This window comes from Chelon labrosus (assembly GCF_963514085.1).
Source record: "Chelon labrosus genome assembly, chromosome: 3".
NCBI classification, from domain to species: Eukaryota; Metazoa; Chordata; class Actinopteri; order Mugiliformes; family Mugilidae; genus Chelon; species Chelon labrosus.
In genome coordinates, this window is record NC_140339.1 from 8,142,985 (window position 1) to 8,164,881 (window position 21,897).

Genomic DNA, 21,897 nt, shown 5'->3' on the forward strand with positions numbered 1-21,897 from the left:
CCCTGCGCTCTCCAACACCAGATGTAGGTCGCCGAGTGCTGCAGGGGCTGGGGGATGCGATGTCTGTGTGTTGTTGGGGAGGCTGTAGTGTATAGTGCGCGCACATGTCCGTGTGTGTTCACTGAGAAGGGGAGAGGGGAGGGAGGGGGATGATTGTAGTGGATGAGTTCATCATCAAGGACATGGCCCCCAGCACACTGTCTCCATTGCTGTCACATTGCATCGTCACAAACAGGGGCACATGAAGCCTGACAGCACGACAGACACAGACCGAGGGTGTACTTTCGCTCTGCGTCTCTATCTTTTGTTTTCCTTCCCTTGTACTCTTCAACCCTCATGATGCAATTCCAGCTTATTAATTAAACTGTAGTAGGCGACGGATGTGATAAAAGGGTGCACTGAAAGGGTTCGTGTGCTCCTCTTCACCAGTATTTGAGTAAATACTCAACTGAAACAATGTTGTGGAGCAGATGTTCTTCTTATTGTTGCAAAAGAAATAATAAATCCAAATGCTTCATGCTCCATTAATGAGATGAGTGCAATGGATGAGTAAGAAACAGTCAGCGCTCTGTGGCACCCAAAGCTGACCTCCGGGTAAGTCTTTGTAGCGGTGTGAGCTGTAAATAGAGTCTAAATATTGAGGTTTTCAGTGAGATCTCAAGGCATTTCTCTTCAACAGAGTTAGTTGTTTTGATGTTAAGCATTAATATTAGCCCTGTATCATAAAAACCAAAGCAGTCTGTTCATACTAAATAAAAACAAAAAGTGACAAAAGAGAAATTTCACAGCCCGTCTTCAACAGCTCTGGGACGACATATGGCTGCGTTTGTTCTGAGCTAAACGCTAAAATCAGCAGGCAAACATGCTCACATTAACATTGTTAGCATGCTGACTTTTAGCAGATGTTAGTTTCACGTTTATCATCCTTTGAATCCGTGTGATTACATTTTTTAATTAGCACTAAACAGCAGAGATGGGATATTTAAGTTGTTATTTGGAACACGAATGGGTTTTGCTCATTTTAGGTCAATCCATCGAACACATTTGACTCTCAACAAACTGCAACTTTTGTGTGTATGTAACTAATATTGTGTAGATCTCCAAAACAGTTGTGACTCATCAGAGAATGGACATGGGCCTTCTGAGGGTGTCCTGTGGCAACAGAATGTTGTTAGTGGGGGGCTTTGGGTTCTGTGGGTTAAAGACAGGAGCCTCTGTGGATCATCCCACAGATACGTGATCAGTTTGGGATCTAGTGAATTTGGAGGCCAGGTCAACACCTTGTGCTGTTCTTCATGTTTTTTTTTTCAGTTATTCCTAAATCGTGTTTGTGTGTGTGTCTGTGTCAGGCTGCATCCTGCTGGGGATGGCTGCTGCCATCAAGGAGTGTCATTGCTATGGGGTCGGGGTGTCTGGTCTGGCCTACGTGGGTGCTACATGTCTAAGTAACGTCCACACGAATGTCAGGTCCAAAAGTTTCCCAGCAGAACATTGTATTCTCACAAGATGGTCAATGTTATTCACTTCTCCTGTCAGTGGTTTTAATGTTGTGGCTGATCGGTGTACACAAAATTCATGAATTTGTCAATTATTAATCTATAAATTATTTTTTCCCTCCTTTTCATTCATACCATGCTTCCAGCCCCATTGGCGTTGTGTCATCCCACACATACATTTGTTGTGTGCATGTGTGTTTCCTGTCACCAAAAGAGAATAAAAGTCAAACTAATGGTAGTGGAGGAAAGGTCAGGGCGACCACCAGTGTCTGCAGGCTTCATCCTCTGAGGACCATGGCCGTCTGAAGAAAATGACACGTTGTTGTTGAGATGTTTCAGTATATTTCCTTAAGAAGTATGAGTTTAGCTCACCCTTCCAGGAGCAGCTTTACATGTTGGGAAATGAACTTATTCAGGACATACTGAGCATCCACTGAACAAGTGAAACCCCTTAAACTTGGGTTTTTACAGCTCAGTTTTAGTTTGTAAATGATATAGAACATACTAGAGCAATTATTGTAAAGCTCTCATAACTCTTGACGAAAAAGCAATTGTGTATATACTGTAACTGTATATTGTTTTTTCTTTCATAAACACTCTTTTCGTTTCACAAAGTCCAAGTGACACATCTGGATACTGCTCTGCAAATAAATCCCTGTTCTACTTTCCCCCTCTCTGTCCAGCTCATCGCTGCCCTGTGAAGACGCAGCAGTCTAGCAGGGAAGATTCTCTAATTTAAACTGATTACAGTGGCGGTGGCAGCATTCGCCTCTGTGCGCCGCTTTCAACACATCCCCCACGCACACACACAGTTTCACCCTAACCTCCCTCCTTCCTCCCTCCCTGATCATCACAGCTGATTGCGCTGCTGAAGTCCAAAACGTACTGTTAACCCTGTCTTCACCGCGGCCAGAAATAGAAACCACATAATAGCATTCATGCAGCGATGAAACAATGCTGAGGTTTTCTGCTTGTGTTGTGGATCAGCAGAGAGGGCCAGTGTGTCCAAAGTTACTATTTGTCCCTCAATTGAGATCTGCTGTAAATGGAGTGAGAAACACGGGCACTGGCGTCTTTAGGCAATGAGCTGTGTATGCCATAGCCAATGATGCGTGTAGCAGTAATGTATTAATAATGCACATAAATATTTTAGTTGCTTTTCACATTGTGAACTATTGGTGTTAGGATTTTCCTGAGCTGTTTACTGTGACTGCTGCTTTCCCTCCAGATAAAGTACAGTTGTTTGCGCCATCTGGTTTAATTTTGTCATCCACAACACAACATTAGGGGCATCTGGTGAAATTTGGCTTCAGTGGGTTCTTGATTTTGGAGCCTTCAGGGAAAAGCGTACATATTATAGGAAATATTTTTTTGATCCACACGTAAAATATTCAGGAGACGATGCTGTCATAGTGAATATCTGTTCCTACTGATCTAAATGTGTTTCATAAATAAGGTGACTTAAATGTGGGTCAAACCCCATGGTGCCATCTCAACGGTGGTTTCACAGCCCCAGAAATTCAAATTACCTGGGGCCTACTGGTCGTCTTGTACTCTCTGAACCATCACTTTTAGCACACATGAACATTTTAACACATTTAATCAAAAAGCGTTGTCTAAAGGAATTTAAGTTGCACTGTAACTGCTGGATTTTGAGGAGTTTTGTAGCTGGGCACAGCTTATTAAATGTTAAATCTGAAATGCAAAGAACCAGTTCCAAACAGCTGAAATCAGCTTACAAAACTGGCTCGCAGACAGCTTAATATGAGAGCCCTGCAGGAATGCCCACATAAAAATGTGCGGTTTCTCAACTTCTTAATTTTTAATGCCCTAAAATCACTGTGTGTACTTGCAACCCCATGTCACATGTTAAGCCATTCTATAAATATTAGTTGTATGATTTTTCCTTTTATTTCAGTTTAACAATTTTATGCATTTTAACTCTTTTGAACAATATTTAATTCTAATGTCCCACAAAATGTGAGAGCACCATTTCCCATGTTTCTTTCCTTTCTCAAAAGGATTGCGTATAAGGGAGCCATCCAGGACTGCTCATTCATTCATTCATTCATTCATCTTCTGTAACCGCTTAGTCCTGTTAAGGGTCGCGGGGACTGCTGGAGCCTATCCCAGCTGTCATCAGAGGCGGGGTACAGTCTCCAGTCTATTGCAGGGCTAACAGAGAGACAGACAACCATTCACACTCACATTCACACCTACGGTCAATTTAGAATCACCAATTAACCTAATGAGCATGTCTTTGGACGGTGGGAGGAAGCTGGAGTACCCAGAGAGAACCCACGCAGACACAGGGAGAACATGCAAACTCCACACAGAAAGGCCCAGTCGGCCCATGGATTCGAACCCCGGACCTTTTCGCTGTGAGGTATCAGTGCTAACCCAGGACTGCTGCTCCTTTATACTGAATGACACAAAATGAGCACTGTCCCCGCCTAGTTCAAAGTCTTATGGGTAAATTCCTGTTTTTGTTTTCAGTAATGATGGTTCTTCTCCATCCATTTGCCAAGTACCTGTAAGACAGGCAGGGAAGTCACAGCCCTCTCCCAGAAAGGGGCAGCAGTAGCTCACCTCATTTAAAGCTACAGATACTGAAATGGCTCGTTTAGAACAGGGCTAAAACCAGGGTGATACCGGTTTCTACTTTGTAAAACTATATATTAAATATATAACCTTCTTCATACAGTGTAACACAAGGACAGTGATTCTGCGGCACTAAAACCCGAATGAATAATAAGGTAAACACTGCCTTTCATAACATACTGTAGACAAAGAAACTGTACTAATAAGGGTTGCTGGACCCATAAGACTAACACCTGATCCCCCTAATAAAGTCAACATTCACCAAAATTGATACAGTATTTTAGACTGACATATCGATACAGGACACCTTAATTATTGTTCAATTTAAATATCAAACCAGAACCAACTAATTAAGAAAATACATGTTTATTGACAGAAGTTTAGCTCATAAGTTGAAGTACTTACAGAACTGTTTAACCCAGAAAAATGCAGCTGCATTACAAATAGATTTCCCCTGGAAATTCAGATTCATTCTTTGTTACGACACTGAACTGTAGAATATTAATAATATTGTATACAAAAATTTACTTAACACAAAACAATTACGAGATTTTGTCTTTTGCAGTGACAGTTCCAGCAGTGACGGATGCATTATAACAAGGAAATGTAATATAATCAAAGGTCTGAGCAATGTGAGGAAATACTGTACGGGAAAAAGATTACTGTGCTTAAGTATGAGCAAATGCCATTGTCCACCCGTTTTTTTTTTATTATTATTTATTTATTTATTTATTCTGACTGTAAAACTTGACATATTGCTCAGCTTTTACTTACAAGACTGTGAGAATTACAAAAAACACCAAGTGCACTCTGCCACATATGGTATTGCCATGAGTAATTGACAGTGAATATTTTAAATACTGACAAATCCTGAGTGATTACAGATCAGTAGCGGTCATAATGTGGCCTCTGATGATGGGAGTTGTACCCCTGGTTGGAGCTTGGAGGCCCAGACTGATAACCGCTTCCATGCCCCCTGTGCCTGTCTCTGTCTCTGTCCCCGTCTCTGTCTCTGTCTCTGTCCTTGTCCCTGTCCCTGTCTCTGTCTCTGTCCCTGTCCCTGTCCCTGTCATGCCAGGATTGCTGCTCACGGTACTCCCCTCTCCAACCCCGGTCTCTTCCCCAACCACGGCCTCCGTGTCCACGACGGTCCTGGTACCTTGATGAAAACATAAATTAACAATCGATAACATATCCCACAACAGGCACTAATGCATGTATTACATGGAACATAGCCCGGAGGCCAGCGCCAACTTCCCCTGACCACAACGATTTGATTGCTCCAGCAAACATCTGCTGTGCCGATCAAATCGTTTGTGCAGGCATTACGTGGCGACTGACAGGAAATTAACAGCGACATAGTTTCTGTCTGTTTAGACTAATTCCAACACAACTCTAAGGTGAAGTCAAATATGTTGTACAGTAACACAATAATGACCTAAATACATAATAATAAACTCCCACTAAGGAACTAAACAGCATACCTCACCTCCCACATGTCTCCAAACTTGATGATTCAATAGTAAAAGGCCAAAATGCTCCTTTAACTCTATTAGTGTCTAAACTATTATGAAACCACACCACTATTATCATGCCTTTTCTCTATAAACACAGAAACATAATCACATTCTATAACCATGAAAATGTATGCAAATTCCAGATTCAGTTGAGTAGTTGTTATGACCCAGTTTAATATATACTTATATTTTATGCTACCTGTTATCCCTGCCTCTCTGGTTCCCTCCTCCACGACCCCTCCAGTCCTCGACGACGGGTGGGGGGTCAGCTGGACGGTTCACGTACTGCTGGTATTCATGATCCTCCGACGAAAATCTGTTGGCAAACAGTTCCTCGTAGCTCTGTTGTTTTTCCGCAGTCTCGGTCATCCTGTGAGCAAAGGAGAAAACTCACGTAAGAGTTACAAGTTAAAGCGTTAAAGCAGAAAAGCTGCTAACACGACTTCACGGGTTTCAAATGCATTGACTGTACTTGTTTTTGCTAAGCTGCCAGACAACATTTTCCCCATGCGTGCTAATAAAAGCGGAACCAATTTAGATGCGATATGTCTTATTATCAAACGACAGAAACGACATATAAATAAAAGTAAAACAAAACATTTACTACATTGTCCTTAGAAAACACACCTTAATTGCGAATGACTGTCGTTAGCTTTGGCTACACATTAACAACCGCTACCACGAAAACCACTGGTTCAATTACTCCAGTATTAGTACGTCGCTGAAATGCGTCCCCCGGAAAGAACGAGTATCATTGTTTGGTTCCGGGAGCGCGCGCACCTGCTGTTGATTGACGGCTGTTACCTGGCAGTTGGGAAAAAAAGGACCACCGACCAACATCAGACCGAGGCTTGTTTAAAGGCTTTGAGATTTGTTAATTGATAGCAACTTCTAAACTGAATTATAGAATATGTATTTTGAGCGTTAAGATGCAAATGTGTGGCAAAGCTTATAACAGTTTTTTATAACATTTTTTTTCGTTTAATTCCGAAGAAAGTGTGCAACTGCTGGGGGAGCCAACAAAACATGTAAGTGGACCTGATTCTTGTTTAAAACACGTCGACGTCGCTGTTTTTATTTATCTTCTGTTTAATTATATTGCGGTTTTAGATCACAGTTTAGGGTGTAAAAGTCCGACTAAAACCGCAGATACCACAGGTTTAAAAAAAAAAAAAAAAAAAGAGTGGGTGGCTCTGGAAAGAAGCAGGTGGACGCCGCTCCGTGTCGCTGCTGCCGCCGCCGCCGCTGCCGCTGCCCTTCACACGAAACGCAATCCCGTTGGGGAGGAAGAAACTCCGCTCAGAGAGCAAGCAGGGAAAACGCAAACATCAACTTAATTCATTATAGCGCCGATTGTTTGACGACGGTGAGCAATACGTGATTCACGACTCGGGTTTGGAGTGTCGCCCACGCGAGGAGGAGAAACAAACGAGGGGAGCGGAAAAACTTCCCGAATTGAACGGGCTTCTGTGAGACTGAGCTTGACAACCCGGTGAATCGAGTTTGGCGAAGAAGTCCTCTCATATTTCAGTTGTCTCTCAGCGGCGGCGGCGGAGGGGGGACTCTTGTTTCGAAGCTGGCACGAAAACTCTTTGGACCAGTGATCATCTGTGGACTTTGACTCCGCTTTTTAAACAACAACAACAACAAGAACAGCAACCTAATAATTTCATCTCAATCTGCAGCCGATATAATCTACAGCTAAAAAGGAGTTGTTCCTCAAGTCCGCGGCAATGGGGTGAGTAATCCAGAAAGCGCTGCCCTTCAGAGCGCCTCTCATGACACCTGCACTGTTATGTGCGGTGAAAACACGGCAATGAATACCTCTACAGCTGTCTAGTTAACCTGCCCAGCCTCTGAATAATCTTGACTCTTATTATCTCAACCTCTAATTGTATTTGCGTGAGGAACACCCCAATTTACTATATATTTATTTATTTTTTTTGCCAGATTATTTGGCAATTCACGAGGTGACACTGTCGTCTGTGAGCTATTCCTATTTAATGTGTGAAAATGCTTGATGCCTCGTCTCCTATTGTCAATTTATGTTTTATTCATGAGCAGGATTTCACATGGATCCGTGTAATTCCTCCTTGAACGCCCAGTTCTTCCTTATCTGTGTAGGAAATATGGTTTTAAGAGGGCTGTGATATGGAGGTGTCAGAGTCAACACTGCCCACTAATAAGGAGCGGTGGTGCTTCTGGGAGTGCGTGTGTTTGTGTGTATTTGTGTGTGTGTGTTGTCAACTAGGCTGTGGGTTGTGATGTGTACTCCCACAGTAGTTTACAGGGTACAGTACATTATTTTGCCTCCATCGTGGTGTGGTTTGAATGTTGACTGTGGCTCGGTGCCACAATTACGCAATCACCAACTCTCATATATTGCAGTTTCCACCGTCTCGTGTTTGATTGGCTTGTGTTTGACTTAGAATTAATAACAGCTCAGTGTAATTAATTTCCTTCAGAGTCAAATCTGGTTGTCGTTAATGTGTTGATAACATTTTGGGGAGAAGAAATCATTTGTGACATTAGGAAAGCTTGAGTTATATAAAAGAATATAGGACAGTGTTTAAATCATATGGCATCAATGCTGGATTTTTAAGAAAGGTGCCGCAGTGCTTGTTCTCCAGGATATACATTTTTTTGTTTGTTTGTTTGTGTTTTGTTTTGTTTTTTTAAAATGTGAAAGAAACCAGTTGAGCAGTCCTGACTCCTCCGGTGTACTCACTGAGCCGGTTTGTAAGTAGTCAGCAGTGTTGTGTCATGAAACTGGCCCAGTGGACCAGCAGCATGGCAGCCAGGCCGAGGCAGGAGAGGTCACACCTACCGACAGACACACGGCAACAGTTTCCTCTTTCCTCCTCCCCGGTTTCAGTCTGCCAAGCACCGGTATCACTTGACAGCTGAATACTCTTTTTTTTTTTTTTTTTTTTTTGGAGGAAACGAACGGCTCAAAGGAACTTTTTCACCTCCAGCTACTTTTTAAATGTTTTTCATCTTTTTGTTGCGCTCCATCAATCTTCTAAATACGTTTTCAGCAATCATTGAATTGTTTGCTGTGTAAATATGCCAGTCCCTGTCTGGGAATTTAAGATGTCTCAAAACATCTTTCTCCGATGAGCAGTCAAAAACCCAGAGGATTGATAAAACCAACTTTACAGCAGACTTGTCTGAAATGAATTGTTGTTTTTCATTCATTAGGTGTATAAATTAGTATAACAGTATAATAAATGTTTGCAGTAGTGTCCTAAATGTGGTTTAGCTGCACATTTTCCCCAGCCACCATTTTACATCATAAAATTATTCGGTTTCTTATTTCTAACAAAAAATAAAAGCAGGAAGGCCTCATCCACATTTTTATTTATTTATTTATTTTTCCTGAACAACAACCACTTAATATAGTTGCAGATTAGTTAGCGGTAGGGTTGGGTATCGTTTGAATTTGAACGATTCCGATTCCGATTCCTTGTTTCGATTCCGGTTCCTAACGATTCTCGATTCCGATTCTTTTAAGAGGCAGGGTCAAAAAAAAGTTTAGGATATTTTAAATGAGCTAGCTAGCCAACGGAAATAGTCTGACCTTCTACCATCAATTTTAATTCTGTGAACTTTTTCCTTTTTATGAACTCTATACGTGGGCTAATTTGTTAGCTGCCTCAATGTTGGCGCAAGACATATTATTTAATGTATATGTATTGTTTTACTTACCGGATTCGGACTGCATTCTTTATTTCTACTCCATGAATTCGGAGGTGCTTTATCATGTTCGACGTGCACCCTCCTATGCACGAAACAATCTCGTCGCAAATGTTGCATTTTGCCGAGATTTCGTTCTGTTTGGAAAAGCGAAGCCACACTTTCGACCTCCGACGCACGCTATCCACGTTCGACCATAGACATTCGGTTGAGCCGACACTTCCGGTGGACGCTGCTTCGTTGGTGTTCAGCGGGTTTCTTCTTCCGGTCGACGGACTGGGAATCGAAAACTGGGAATCGAAAATTAAACTTTTGAACGATTCCGGGAAAATCGCAAAGCTAGTCCCGGTTCCAATCGATTCTCGATACTCGATGCCCAAGCCTAGTTATCGGTCTGTCATCTGATTAGTTAATCGTCTCACTTCTAATTATTTTAGCCTCACGTTTGTTAAACCGTTCACAGCAAACAAAAATACAACTCGCTTGAATGCTTAATTGAGCAATATATTATTGTCCTGATTAGACCAGGTAATGATGCAACGTGTCCTGCCCTAAGGGACCAGTCAGTGTAGATAAGACTGAGTCTGTGTGTTGCTGTTGTTTGAGGGAAGTGTTGATCGTTTGTCATGTTTTTTTTTTGTCCAGGATGTAGGTCTCTTTGTCCCTAAAGCTCTTGGCTCCTAAATGGAATTATAGATTAACTAGATGTCACACACACTACCACTCTCTTTGTCGCTTTATTACCGTAGACCTTTGATTGTAGTACCCTCTTGACCTTGAGACAATGATTGATTACCAAAGAGTCATTCCTACATGACTCTTTAAGCACATCCTCTGTGTATTAGTCAAAAATCTAGCCTTGGATGGATGCGACATGCGCAAAAAATCTATACAGTTAGAAATTTCAGTATGTATTTAGGGCGGGTAAATTCAGATGGAAAAGAAAGTGAGTATTTTTAAGTGCTCCTTCTCTTAAATTAGTCAGCACAATGCTCAGATTGCCTGAAAGTACCTTCTTACTGGATAAACGGCCATACAGACAGCAATGCAATCAGCATATTGCTATTTAAAGTAAGCCACGCCGGGAGCAGCCCTAACACAGGGATAGATGCTAATCTCCTGGCTGGCTAGAGAATGACATCTAAAGGCTTAACACTCATTGATTAGGCTCTGTGACGTGTGACGTGGCAGCGGGTCTCTTGCCTGCCCAGACAGGAGCCTAATCGGAGTGTGCGCGTGTGTTCCCCCGAAGGAGGGGTGAGGTGTAGAGGTGTAGTGGGGGAACTGAAGCAGGTCTTACCGTTAAAGAATCATGTGTAAGTGAAGTGGGACAGACTGACGGCGGATTGAACGTCTCCTCACCAGATGGTTGAAGCCTAGGTGGCCATCTGCTGCCATGCTGTGCTTCTGTGGAGACTTTCTCGCTTCCTTTTCCTTTGAGCTCTTCAGATTAAGTCGGGCTCTGCGTCCAGCCACCTCGGTGTGGTGGAAGGGGACCTGCTGAGGTTGCTGGTTTGACTCCGGCCTGCTGCCTTTGTGGCATGGTGCAATGCCAGTTTTTTTTAGTAGCCACTATGAAGGTCACCTCTAACAATGGCAGCTTGAACAGTAATAAAATCGCCCACAGCCAGTCATAAGATGAAATATGTTGTTATACAGTATAATACCAATATAGTACAAACAGAGCGGGAGAATAATTAATTAATCTTGTTTTCTCATTCATTTAAAATGAACTAAAATTTGTTTTTTTGTTTTTTCTTGGGAAATACTGCAGACCGTGTCCCTTCAGTGCTCTGAAAATCCTTTGAATGAAAGAAAAACAACTCTTTGCTCTTCAGGAGAAACGTACTCATCAGTTAAATGTTGGCAAACAAACAGATGACAAAGTAAAATGTAGTAGAATTCAATTCTTTCTTGTTTAGTCCCTCCCCATCACGTGTTTCTCTCTGATGTAATAAGGAGGAATTGTTTTAAACTAACCTTTAAAGGATAAAATATGCTAACAGTAAAACATTCACATGAACTGACTGTTACGCTGAGACAGTAGGGTCTTTTTTTTTTTTTTTAAATGTCAGGGGAAGAAGATGAGATCGTAATACAGATCTGTTCACTACTAAATGTTTCTGCCACGCTCGGCAGCATGCTTTGAGTCCAGGTTATTGCATTCTGAGTCTGAGGGCAAAAAAATGGCCTTCTATAGCCTCCTGACATCATTAGTAGAGCAACGTGTTTATTGCAACGAAAGCCCAGGTGGTGTTTAGGTAATGAACCAGCAGACCTTTTCCTCTCCTTCCTGTTTTCCTCATTCGCACCGACAAAATGCGGCTCTCGCTAATAAGGCACCTCGGCTCACCAGCAGGTCTCGTCGGTAAAAATGACATAGCCCCTCACCGTTATTCATCTGACTTATGAGGACGATCACAGGCTAATGAGGAATCAAATGATTACATTTTGTGCTCACAGATGAATTCAACACAGGTCCCTCTGATTCCCCATTTTCACATTTCCAGTTTCACCTGATCTGCACATATTGTGACCCAGATCGCAGATTCTCCTGGTCTCTCTTTGACAGATGTGGGAGAAGATGTTCTTTTGGTACTTTGGTAACTTGGTGCGTTGTTGTCACCACCAGCAGCAGAAGAAGTGTAAGTGCTTCCTCCCCATACTGCATATTATTGATAAGATAGCTGACAAGTGAATAATGCATGCTCCTTGTACTTTTTGGACTTCACAGGTAGACAGCATTTTGTACATATTCTACAAGTGGAAGGATCTTTACTAAATCGCGCTGCCTTGTGACGCTACTCGACTGAAGCACTTGAAGTAGTAGAGTAATGTAATGTGTCTGCTGCCTGTACATAATGCGCGCTAAAAAGACTTGTTACTCATAAAGATGGGTCTTAATGAGGGCGCATCTATCCTCCACCTTATCCACGTGTGTGTTTTGCCTGTGGGGGATTTAAAGGGGATAAAAAAAAAACAAAAAAAAAAAACATGCTTCTTAACAGGCCGACGACCTTATGAACTGCCACTGCCAGAGAGACTAATGAAGCCATCTAGTTATAGCTTAAAAGAGTCGTTCAAATCATAACGCCTGAGGGTCCGCACTTTCAAGAGCATCTGGATACACACAGTTGACTAGTTTATTCGTGTTGAGCTCATTTCACACTGCAGACGTGGTGTTAAACCCAGATACTGTGTGTGCTGATGCCATCTCTCTGGCCCATGACACTTCCTATCATCACCGCCGCCTAAATACACCGAGTTTATTAGAGTTTCTCTGCTCTGCTGTAACTTGCTGTACAGACACGACTGCATAAATAAGCATAATTTAGACTCTGTGTTTCATTTTCAAGCAGCAGCGCTACATTGTCTGTTTCGACTCTTATACACTTTTAATGTGTGCGTTGTGTGGCTTTTGGAGGCGGCAGCATTATGCTCACTTTTCAGTAGGAATGCAGTGAATGCAGTGCACCTTAGCTGAAGCTGAACCTGTTCTGTATTTGACTTCATTTCCAACCCATTTTTTCTGACAGAGAGTTAGATTAATGTGATTGATTAGCAGAGTTTGTTTGGGGAATGAGCCTGGAGGGGATTCCTGAACTCTGGAATCTGGATAAAGCTGTTTTCTCTCTTACGGTAAGAAGAAGAAGAAAAAAAAACATACCTGAAATGTACAGGTTTAGCAGTACCATCCAAACTCTCTGTCAAAGATATAAGCTGCCGGCTTATTCATGCTTCCTCTCGTCTTCTTTCACCGGCGTGGTAATCCTGCTCATGGCAAACTCGAACTCTGAGGTGTTTTAGGTAAATCGGAGGCATAGAATATAACATTTTAGATTTCTCTAATTTATAGTTAGAAGGCTGAGCTGCCGTCAGCACTTTTCTTAGTTTTGAATTCATCCAGAACACGATTGCTGCATCATCAAGGTGTATAGGCCTGAGGTGGTTGTGTAGGTGTATGTAGGCACAGACTGTACAGACTAACTCAGACCTGCTCCCCCCCCACACACAAGAAACACACACACACACACACACACACACACCTGTAAATTATTCAAAGCACCAGATGGGGACAGAGAGCGGTTGACAGTCAACGGGACGAAGAATGCAGCGTCCGTCCATAATGTCGACGAATGTTGTCTTTTTTTTTTTTTTTTTTTTTTTTTTTAATCCAGTAAAATCAATCAACCTAATGCTTTTTATCTGAGAAAAGCAGATCACTGGATTCCACCAGCAGTTGTGTGTGAGTGTCCATGTGTTCAGCCGTGGCCTTTCACTTGTCTTCCCCCCTGCCAGTGTGAGCTGGCTCCAGACACCACCACAGCAAAGGTCAGCGTGTGTGCGTTTGCGTGCGTATGTAAAGCGACGACAGTGATCTGTATAATGGGTTTTGTTGTCCCCAAAGCAGATGAAAACTGAGATTAGGCTTAAAAGGGGGCAGTGAATTTATTAGGCTTTCAGTTCTATGAGGATCATAATCCCAATGGAAGTAAAAACTTTTATTAGCTCATGAATATTTGCTTCCTGCCAGCCTGTCTAACATTATCCGTGCGGCACCTCATAGTAGTGCGTTAAAGTAATACAGGACTAAGTGTCCTCTAGACAACTCCTTTTGCCAGTTGCCTCTAAGCTTTACAGCAACAATGGCACTATCTGTACTCCGTTAATGAAATGTCTACCATAGCCGTACAGGAAAAGATGCACACTTCTGCTGTGTTAAAACATACTCTGAGTTTATTTGGATTAAGGTTTCATTCACAAAAAAACACATCCCTGTTCTCCAAAAATACAACTTTTAACGTTTTTATTTATTTATTTTGCAATAAGCAAGCTCAGCACCATACACTTCACACACTGAAGTTCCTCAAATTATGAAAGTTAAGAGATAAAAAAGCAAACGCAAACAATACCATATGAGTTTAATGGGCCTAAAAAAGCATCATTGGTCAAAATGACGCATAGAAATGACATGTCAACAAAATACAACTACATAACTGGTATAACAAAGACCAAACAAAGAGCAGAATAGATGAGACCAGATAGTTAATAATCCACCTATTTTACAGGGACGTGTCAATGCATTGCATAGCTTAATCCCAGTGTGACTTCCTTTCACTGAGGTGCTCTTCTCATAGTTAGACAGCATATGAAACCTCTTCTCTTCTCCATCATACATCTCTGACATCAGCACTGAGGGGTTGCACCTAACAATTTATTTTTCTTTCACAAACCAACAATTTCACCAGCGCTTCCACGTCATGCCATGATTTGAACTTTTCTCTGAGGTTCTTCTTTAGGTCACTCTTGGCCCATTTGTTTTTTTATTATTATTATTATTTTTTTTTTATGGTTACTTTTTTATGTATAGCCAAGTATGTCTGTGAAGGTTCTCAGTCATCCAGGTCATGGTATATCCAAAAAAGGTTCAAAAAAAGGCAACTGGACTTGTAGAGTTTTTCAGAAGACGTTTCACCACTCATCCGAGTAGCTTCTTCAGTTCTGGGGGACTGGAGGGAAGTCTGAGGTTTAAATAGGAACTCGTCCTGAAAAAACTTGCTTGTTATGCCAATAACCAGAAACTGGTGCAGCTAATTTCCCTTAACGACTGGGTACTTACCTGTAGTTGAGGGGGGACAGTTTTGTCCCTGTCCTCTTCCCTATGAATGGTTCTCTAACGACTCTTGTCCGTCAGGGGTTCCAGTGTCAACCCCTGACTTCATAGGGATGAAGGGGAACTGAAGAAGCTACTCGGATGAGTGGTGAAACGTCTTCTGAAAAACTCTATAAGTCCAGTTGCCCTTTTTTTGAACCTTTTTTGGATATGTACAGCCAAGTGCAACGCTATGAATGCCTCTTGAAGAGGGATTGTTCAAAAGTGGTGTGTGTGTGTTTTCCCCCTTTTGTACCATTCCTTGTATCTCACTTCTCTCTATGATGGCAGGCTTTTCATCAGGCCTCTGATTGTGCCTGTTTGGAGCACCTACAAAGACTTCTGGCATCAGATGGGGGTGTATGACCCTTGAAAAAGGATGAAAAACATCTAAAAAAAAACAAAACACAGTTTTGAGAAAAAATAAAGCGTTGCCATTGGAAAAGCAAGAGCCAAGACGAGCCAATAAAATACACAAACAGTAACACAACACAGAGAGTTGGTTGTCAAGAGAAGTTTAGCAAGCATTATTAGCCAAGTTAACACTGCTGTCTGAAAGACGCCTCAACATTTCCAAGTCCACCAAGGTGACTACTTCCAATCTGTCTCCCCCTTATTCTTCACCTGCATCCATTATTAAGTTCTTGAGGTATCCTCTGATCCCCTTCATCCAGCTTCTCTCCACTTAATTATTCCTTACCCTCGGAACTGTATAGGAGAGTATTTCAAGCACCTGCACTCACCTTTTGAAATGAAAACTTCCAGTGGATGATTGAAGGAGAAGTCCTACTGGTTTCTGTGTTAGCAGCATATGAATGCACGCTTTTCACCACAAGCTGCACTTAAACAGGGACCTAAAAATATTCTTGGACGTTACAGCTCCGATGTTGTACGCTATACAGGACCAGCTGAACAAAGTATATAGGATGCGTGTATAGTAAACAGTTTGCTTTATACTGGAAAAACAAAGAAAGAGCACTCTCGACATCTGAGATAGGATGTGGTGTTTGTGTGTATGTGCACAGAAATACTGAGGATAATCACAGGGTTTAGAGTGCGATAGAGAGAGAGAGCCCTTTGGATGCCATAAAGAGGAGGAGCCTTCGCCGTGTTTTCAGTCAGCAGTCATTCAAGTTTAACAGACGGCCCGCTCCTGCTCCTTCACCCGAATAGAGATGCGTTCTTGCATCACAAGGGCAGCAAGCCGTTCATTGCTCAGAGGCAGATTGCTTCAGCCTTTCAAAGACGGATGACGTTGTTTTGGTTTTTTTCAACCATCATTGTTGAGTTAGGTTTTAATTGCTAATTCAGTTATTGACACTGTAGTGTTTCACTTGAAAATTATTCTATAAGAGTTAATAATAATTTAAATGAAACACAAAGGTATTATATTTTGATCAGATAAAATCACCAGACAAGGGAGTAAAACTGGGGAGGACTAAAGCTCAGCTTGAATCAGCTATCCACTCATCATTCCCATGATGGGTGGGAGTCATGTTAATGCAATGTTTCCCAGTACCATCGTAGTTTGCTCTACAGTGGCATCTGAGATTCTCCATTTTATTACAGTGTTAATTTCACAGTTTTAATAGAAAACAATAAGTTTCCATTTGAGCTAATAGCTTTTTAAGAGCAACAAGTCTTAGTAGTTTAGTGATATGGTTCAAATTAATAGTATGATCTTGATATTTTTCCAACATAAAGACGGATCGCAATAATGGCAAACCTGCATGATATATAATGTTTATACAGAATAATACATTTGTGCAATATGCAAAGCAAAACTATTAAAAACACAAAATTGGTGTTTTGTTAATGACAAATGTAATGAGTTCATCGGCAAATATAAAATATACAGTCAGAAAGACATGCAGGCATTAGCTCAGGGTATGGTGACGATGTATAGAGCAACTTTAAGTCCAGCTGTTTCCGTGTACGTGTTAGAGAGCTGAGTGTGACGTCATTTCAACATCCACACACCACTGACTGCCCTTATTCTTTCCCTCTACGTCCTCCTTAAAAAGAGGAAGTGTTTTAACAAGATGACAGTAAGTCCTCTCTTGTTTGGCTGCGTTACCTCAAGTACACGATTGTCTGGAGTGTGTGTGGAAAAATTTGAGAAAGCTTGCGTTAGACAATGGACCTGAGAGCGCACACACACTAGTGCACAGCCTCACGCAAACACCTAGATATGTGTTACTGACACCTTTGAGAGGGATAGGGGTGTTGATGTGCTAATGGCTTTGGGTTGCTATGAGGATTTAGAGTTTGTGTTACATTATCACCGGCCCGTCTGTGCTGAGGCTCTCAGGACTCTGCATCTCTGGAGACACAGCCCACTATCTCTGCAGGCACTATGTGATGCAGAGGCATTAAGAGCTCAGTCCACACTGCAACTGTGTTTGTTTAACTAAATGTTGTAAGATGTGACTCATGTATTGTTGAATCCTCCCCTAATGTTGTCGGTCTGCTCCATCCTTTGCTTTTCAGGGAGCAGCCGATCTACACCACCAGGGCCCATGTCTTCCAGATCGACCCATCCACCAAGAAGAACTGGGTTCCTGCAAGCAAGCAGGCCGTTACCGTCTCCTATTTTTACGACAGCACACGTAACAGCTACCGCATTATCAGCGTGGATGGATCCAAGGTATGTGTGTGTGTGTGTGTGTGTGCAAACTCTGTGTCTGTGTGTAACAATATCAGGAAGAGATGATGGGAATCCTTTAACTGCTCTCGGGAGACAGAGAAGAGTAAAAGCACTTAAAGCTAGAATTTAAAAAGGGGAATTGTCAAGTATATTAATGATACATTTGCTTCTCCCGCTGATCGGCATCAACCTAACATGATACCGTTTAATATTTCTCTTATTAATTTCCATTTGTCTGGGTTCCTTAAGCTTTAATTCCCATTATGTGATATAAGAGATGGATTGCATTCATAGCATATGTGTGCAAAATGACATAGGAAATTTAGCCTTTGTAAACACTAGAGAAACGATTAATAAACGTAGTAGTGAATGAAATGGTTGGAGCCCCAAGTGATAATCCCGTATAACACTGTTCAGTAACAAATGACAACATAGTAAAACACAGTTGTATTAATATTTAATATGTCTTCAAAGACCTATAAATGTTGACAGACACCGTACGTTAATAAGTAGTTTGTTATATTTCTGTACAGGCCGTTGTCGTGTGTCATAAATCCTGTAGACGTCTTATAAATGCTGAATGTTAAAACATTTTTTCTTTAAATTTTAAGTACAAATTACTTGATGTCTGCATAAAAAGGAAGAAAGAAAGATGTCCATGTCTTTAAAATGGTAGTTTTGTGTCATACACAAACGTTTTTCACATTTTCACGTCAACGAGTCAAAAATTTTCGTCATTTTACCACTGCTTTCAACAGAAATTTGCTCAATAATGATATAAAGTAGTATTATCATCATTATTAGTTGCTAGTTTTTTTTTAACAAGTGTGCACAGGCAACTAGAAAATCCATCAATCAAAAACAATGTGTCCGAACGAGCTCAAATTAGCTCAGCCCTCAGCAATGTCAGGTTAAACTCCTATGTATTACACATTTTTGCTGGGTTATCCGTGGCACTAGCGGCCCTCTTCTCAAAGTGGCGTCGACAAACGCAGCTGATTTCCGGTTAAAGCTAAAGACACTGAAGCCTCCCGTTAGAACACGTATAAAACCATGGGTACACAGTCATGGTAGAATACACTGAGTCTTTTCAATATTTTTAGATGAAGCTTGAAATACATATTTAGGGGACGTGTGAGACCTATATTAACTTTGTAAAAGTTAGATGGGGGATCTTTAAACACTGGAATATTGCGTTTTGTGCATCTGTTTTTAGCAAGCTGAGCAAGCAGAGGCTCTATCACATCAGCAAGTATCCCCTCTAACAACTTCATAAGATTACCCAAGAGCTCCATACTTTTCGTGCATATTTGCATATTCCTCAATTAAACTCTGTCATCTGCAATCAACCAACATTTAACAGTAGTTATACAGAGTATACAGAGTACTATGGAGTTACTGAGAAATGTCCACACCACATCCGCTGTTGTTTTCTCCTGGCAAATCCCCAGCACTGGAATTTGATGTGATCTGACTTGTATGTGAAGATTCTCAGTAGCTTTATGATTTTAAAAAAAAAAAAAATCTCCCAAAAATCATAATTTAGAGATTAAATCATATACCACGCGAGGCTGCTTGTACCCCACATTCACACCATCTTCTTCTGCTAACTGAAAGAGTAGATTATATGTTTCCATGGCGATCGGAGTCATCTCTGTGTGAAAGCTGGAGGAGAGATATGACGGCGATATCCCTCTGTTGACACTCAGGCAAAATCACCTTTTTCCACGGTCTTAAATCACACAGTTTACCTACTGAGCCACAGGAGAGACTGAACGGGTAGACAGTTAGTTATTGGGATCTATTTTATGTCCCCGTGGTTGCACTTCTGTTTTAGGGACTGTGGAGTTAGTATTACAAACAGCTGATGGGCGGGTCTCGCAGGAGCCCAACATGCTTGTATATGAATGTAGAGTATTTGCACGGCAAGCTTATTCTGCCGTCTTCTTAATCCACATGGTGTGTGTGTGTGTGCGAATACTGTGTATATATATCAAAATCTGCCTGGTATGTTTGAATACATTTGCCTGTTTGGCTAAAATATAAAGAGCTCCTCTTGATTCTCAAATTGGGAACTTATTTTCTCATGCAGGCTTAGGCTTTCAGTACAATTTTTAAGTAAAATCCCTTCTTTAAAGAGAGAATCAGTGCATTATCCCTCAATTCCAGCAAAGCATTGAGTCAAGCTCTGTTAGCTTCAAAACAGCTCTCTTCCCACAGCCAGAAAGGCAAGACTCTAATCTGTTATGTCATCAAGTAGCACTTACTGAGCTACAGGAATGACAGTAACTGACAATAGATCCCCCACGATAGGCTAAATCTATTTCAAGTTCTTTTATCAAATCAGTTTTCCGCAAAGAAGATAAGGGGGATGTTGTTTATTTCTGGTTAAATGCATCTGTATTTTTGTATTTCCTCTCTATCCTCTATGCCAGGAGTCCTCTCTCTGCTCTCCCACTCCTGTCATCCTCCCTGTTCCCCTGTCTCACCACTCTCCTTTAACCTTAACAGAACAATATGTGTCATAAAAATCTCTTCAAGCGACAAACACGCGAGGCATCAGGATAAGAATTTATGAGTAGTTTTCTAAAAACAAACAGCTTATCTTCATTTCATCCTTGTTTCCAGTTAATTTACGTAAGTCATGTCAGTATGAGCAAAGCAACCAAAAGCAAAGAAACGATGAGTCACATCAAATAAATATTTGGGATCGTTTTTAGTTTGTACTCTAGCTGCAAGGGAGACAGGTCTGTCTAGAAGAATAGTCTCTGCTGCTGTGCACACTAAGTATGACAGACCGTCAGCTTATATTCATCTTTTCGAGGTGGCCGAGCCACTCACTGCTGATGATATGGCAAGTGGAGGAGCATATCTGCACATTTGACTCTCGCTCATCCTCAGTGTTCTTCTCATGCAGCGATGTACCAAGAGCTATGACAGCACAGTGAAGATTTTTCTTCCAGTAGGAATAAATCAGAATCTGGTAACTTTCTGAGCTTACATGTAAAACACTTAAAGCTATTTTCTTTTGAGGAAATTTAAACGCCAACTTGACTCGATTATTTCTCTCTTAAATCTCTATTACTACCATGATTTTTATTTTTTTTTCCATTTATTTTTTCCTACCTCTGTCACAGCCAGTGTTCAAATTTAACATTTTGGCTCATGTGCTGTGGGCGGGTGAGCAAAAAGGCAAGCCAAAGCCAAGAATTCACTAAGATTTCAAATTCCTCCAAGTGCTACTTGAAAACACTCAAATCTATACTTCATGTTTTAGACTATTTCACACTCTGTGTAATCTCTCAAAAATGTTTAAAAGGCTGTTTGTATAGCTTAGATTTCAGTTTAACCAGTGATAAATCCCAGTATTATAGATGGCAATGTATAATAATTACATTTTTGTATATTCACAATGCACGGGTGGTGGGGTGTCTGGTGTAAGGCACACCCCACATACTGTATCTGCAGTGTCCATGGTCCAGTTCTCACCCAGGAACCTTTGTTACATGTCATATTCTTCACTGTGCTCTTGTTTTCGGTCTCTCTACACACCATTGACTGTCAAAAGGCAAAACTGTCAAAAAAGTAATCTCACAAATGTGCACTATTCTAGAATATATTAGTTGCTTTTAGGGGATAAGGACACGCCATGGTTTCCAAAAGAATGATTATACTATATGACTTAATGTGCTTTATACCAACACATTTAACCAGGGTCAAAGACTTGTGTGTGTTGGTAGATATACATGCAGATATTCCAATCTACAGTTTTATTAGCACCTATAAAATTGTGACTTCCCCCCAAGTAAACCTTGTTTTTATTATTTTTTTTTAGTTATGTTTGGTTGAGTCACTAGAATACAGCTAGATTTGTATTATTTTGTTGTATGACCAGCTGCCATGAGAGAGAACACACTATCTAAGTCCCAGAACGGTTGTCCATTAGGATAATGGCTGAATCACACCAAACCTGGTACGAGCTAGTGTGAAGCTCCACCATCAGCATAGTCTCTTCTGTAAACAGCCTGGGACAGCAAACGATGATAAACTATAATCTGAAGCATGAGGTGTATTTTTTTATACCAATAACAACAAGGCTGCTTTTAATCAGAATACAGAGAGACGTGACTGAAATTGAGCATTTACTCGCCTTCACATTAAGATTTACTTGTCGTTTGACAACCCTGACTCCAGCTAAGTTCACCCGCCTCCAAACCTACGTCATTGCCACCAGGGCAGTACTGTGTTTTGCTGACCTTTTAATATATGTGAAAGGAAATGCATCAC

General features: G+C 41.2%; 2 protein-coding genes across 3 annotated transcripts in view; one reads left to right on the top strand and one right to left on the bottom strand.

The window, feature by feature from the left end:
• Window positions 1–4,456: 4,456 nt before the first annotated feature.
• LOC311485706 (RNA guanine-N7 methyltransferase-activating subunit-like protein) lies at window positions 4,457–6,352 on the bottom strand. Its single transcript, XM_084541287.1, has 3 exons — window positions 6,242–6,352; window positions 5,814–5,984; window positions 4,457–5,256 (listed from the first exon to the last, which is right to left on the bottom strand). The coding sequence occupies exons 2-3, from the start codon at window positions 5,981–5,983 to the stop codon at window positions 4,983–4,985; spliced, it is 444 nt and encodes a 147-aa protein (XP_084397413.1). The 5' UTR covers window position 5,984; window positions 6,242–6,352; the 3' UTR covers window positions 4,457–4,982.
• Window positions 6,353–6,470: 118 nt separating this feature from the next.
• Window positions 6,471–21,897, top strand: part of homer2 (homer scaffold protein 2) — a 29,277-nt gene continuing 13,850 nt past the window's right edge. Inside the window, exons 1-2 of one of the 2 annotated variants that reach the window (XM_084541286.1) lie at window positions 6,471–6,642; window positions 17,454–17,610. In XM_084541286.1, the coding sequence (XP_084397412.1) occupies window positions 6,641–6,642; window positions 17,454–17,610 (159 nt within the window). In that variant the 5' untranslated portion in view covers window positions 6,471–6,640. Of the gene's footprint in view, window positions 6,643–6,667; window positions 7,353–17,453; window positions 17,611–21,897 lie in introns of those variants that run through there. The other variant, XM_084541285.1, reaches the window with a different exon arrangement.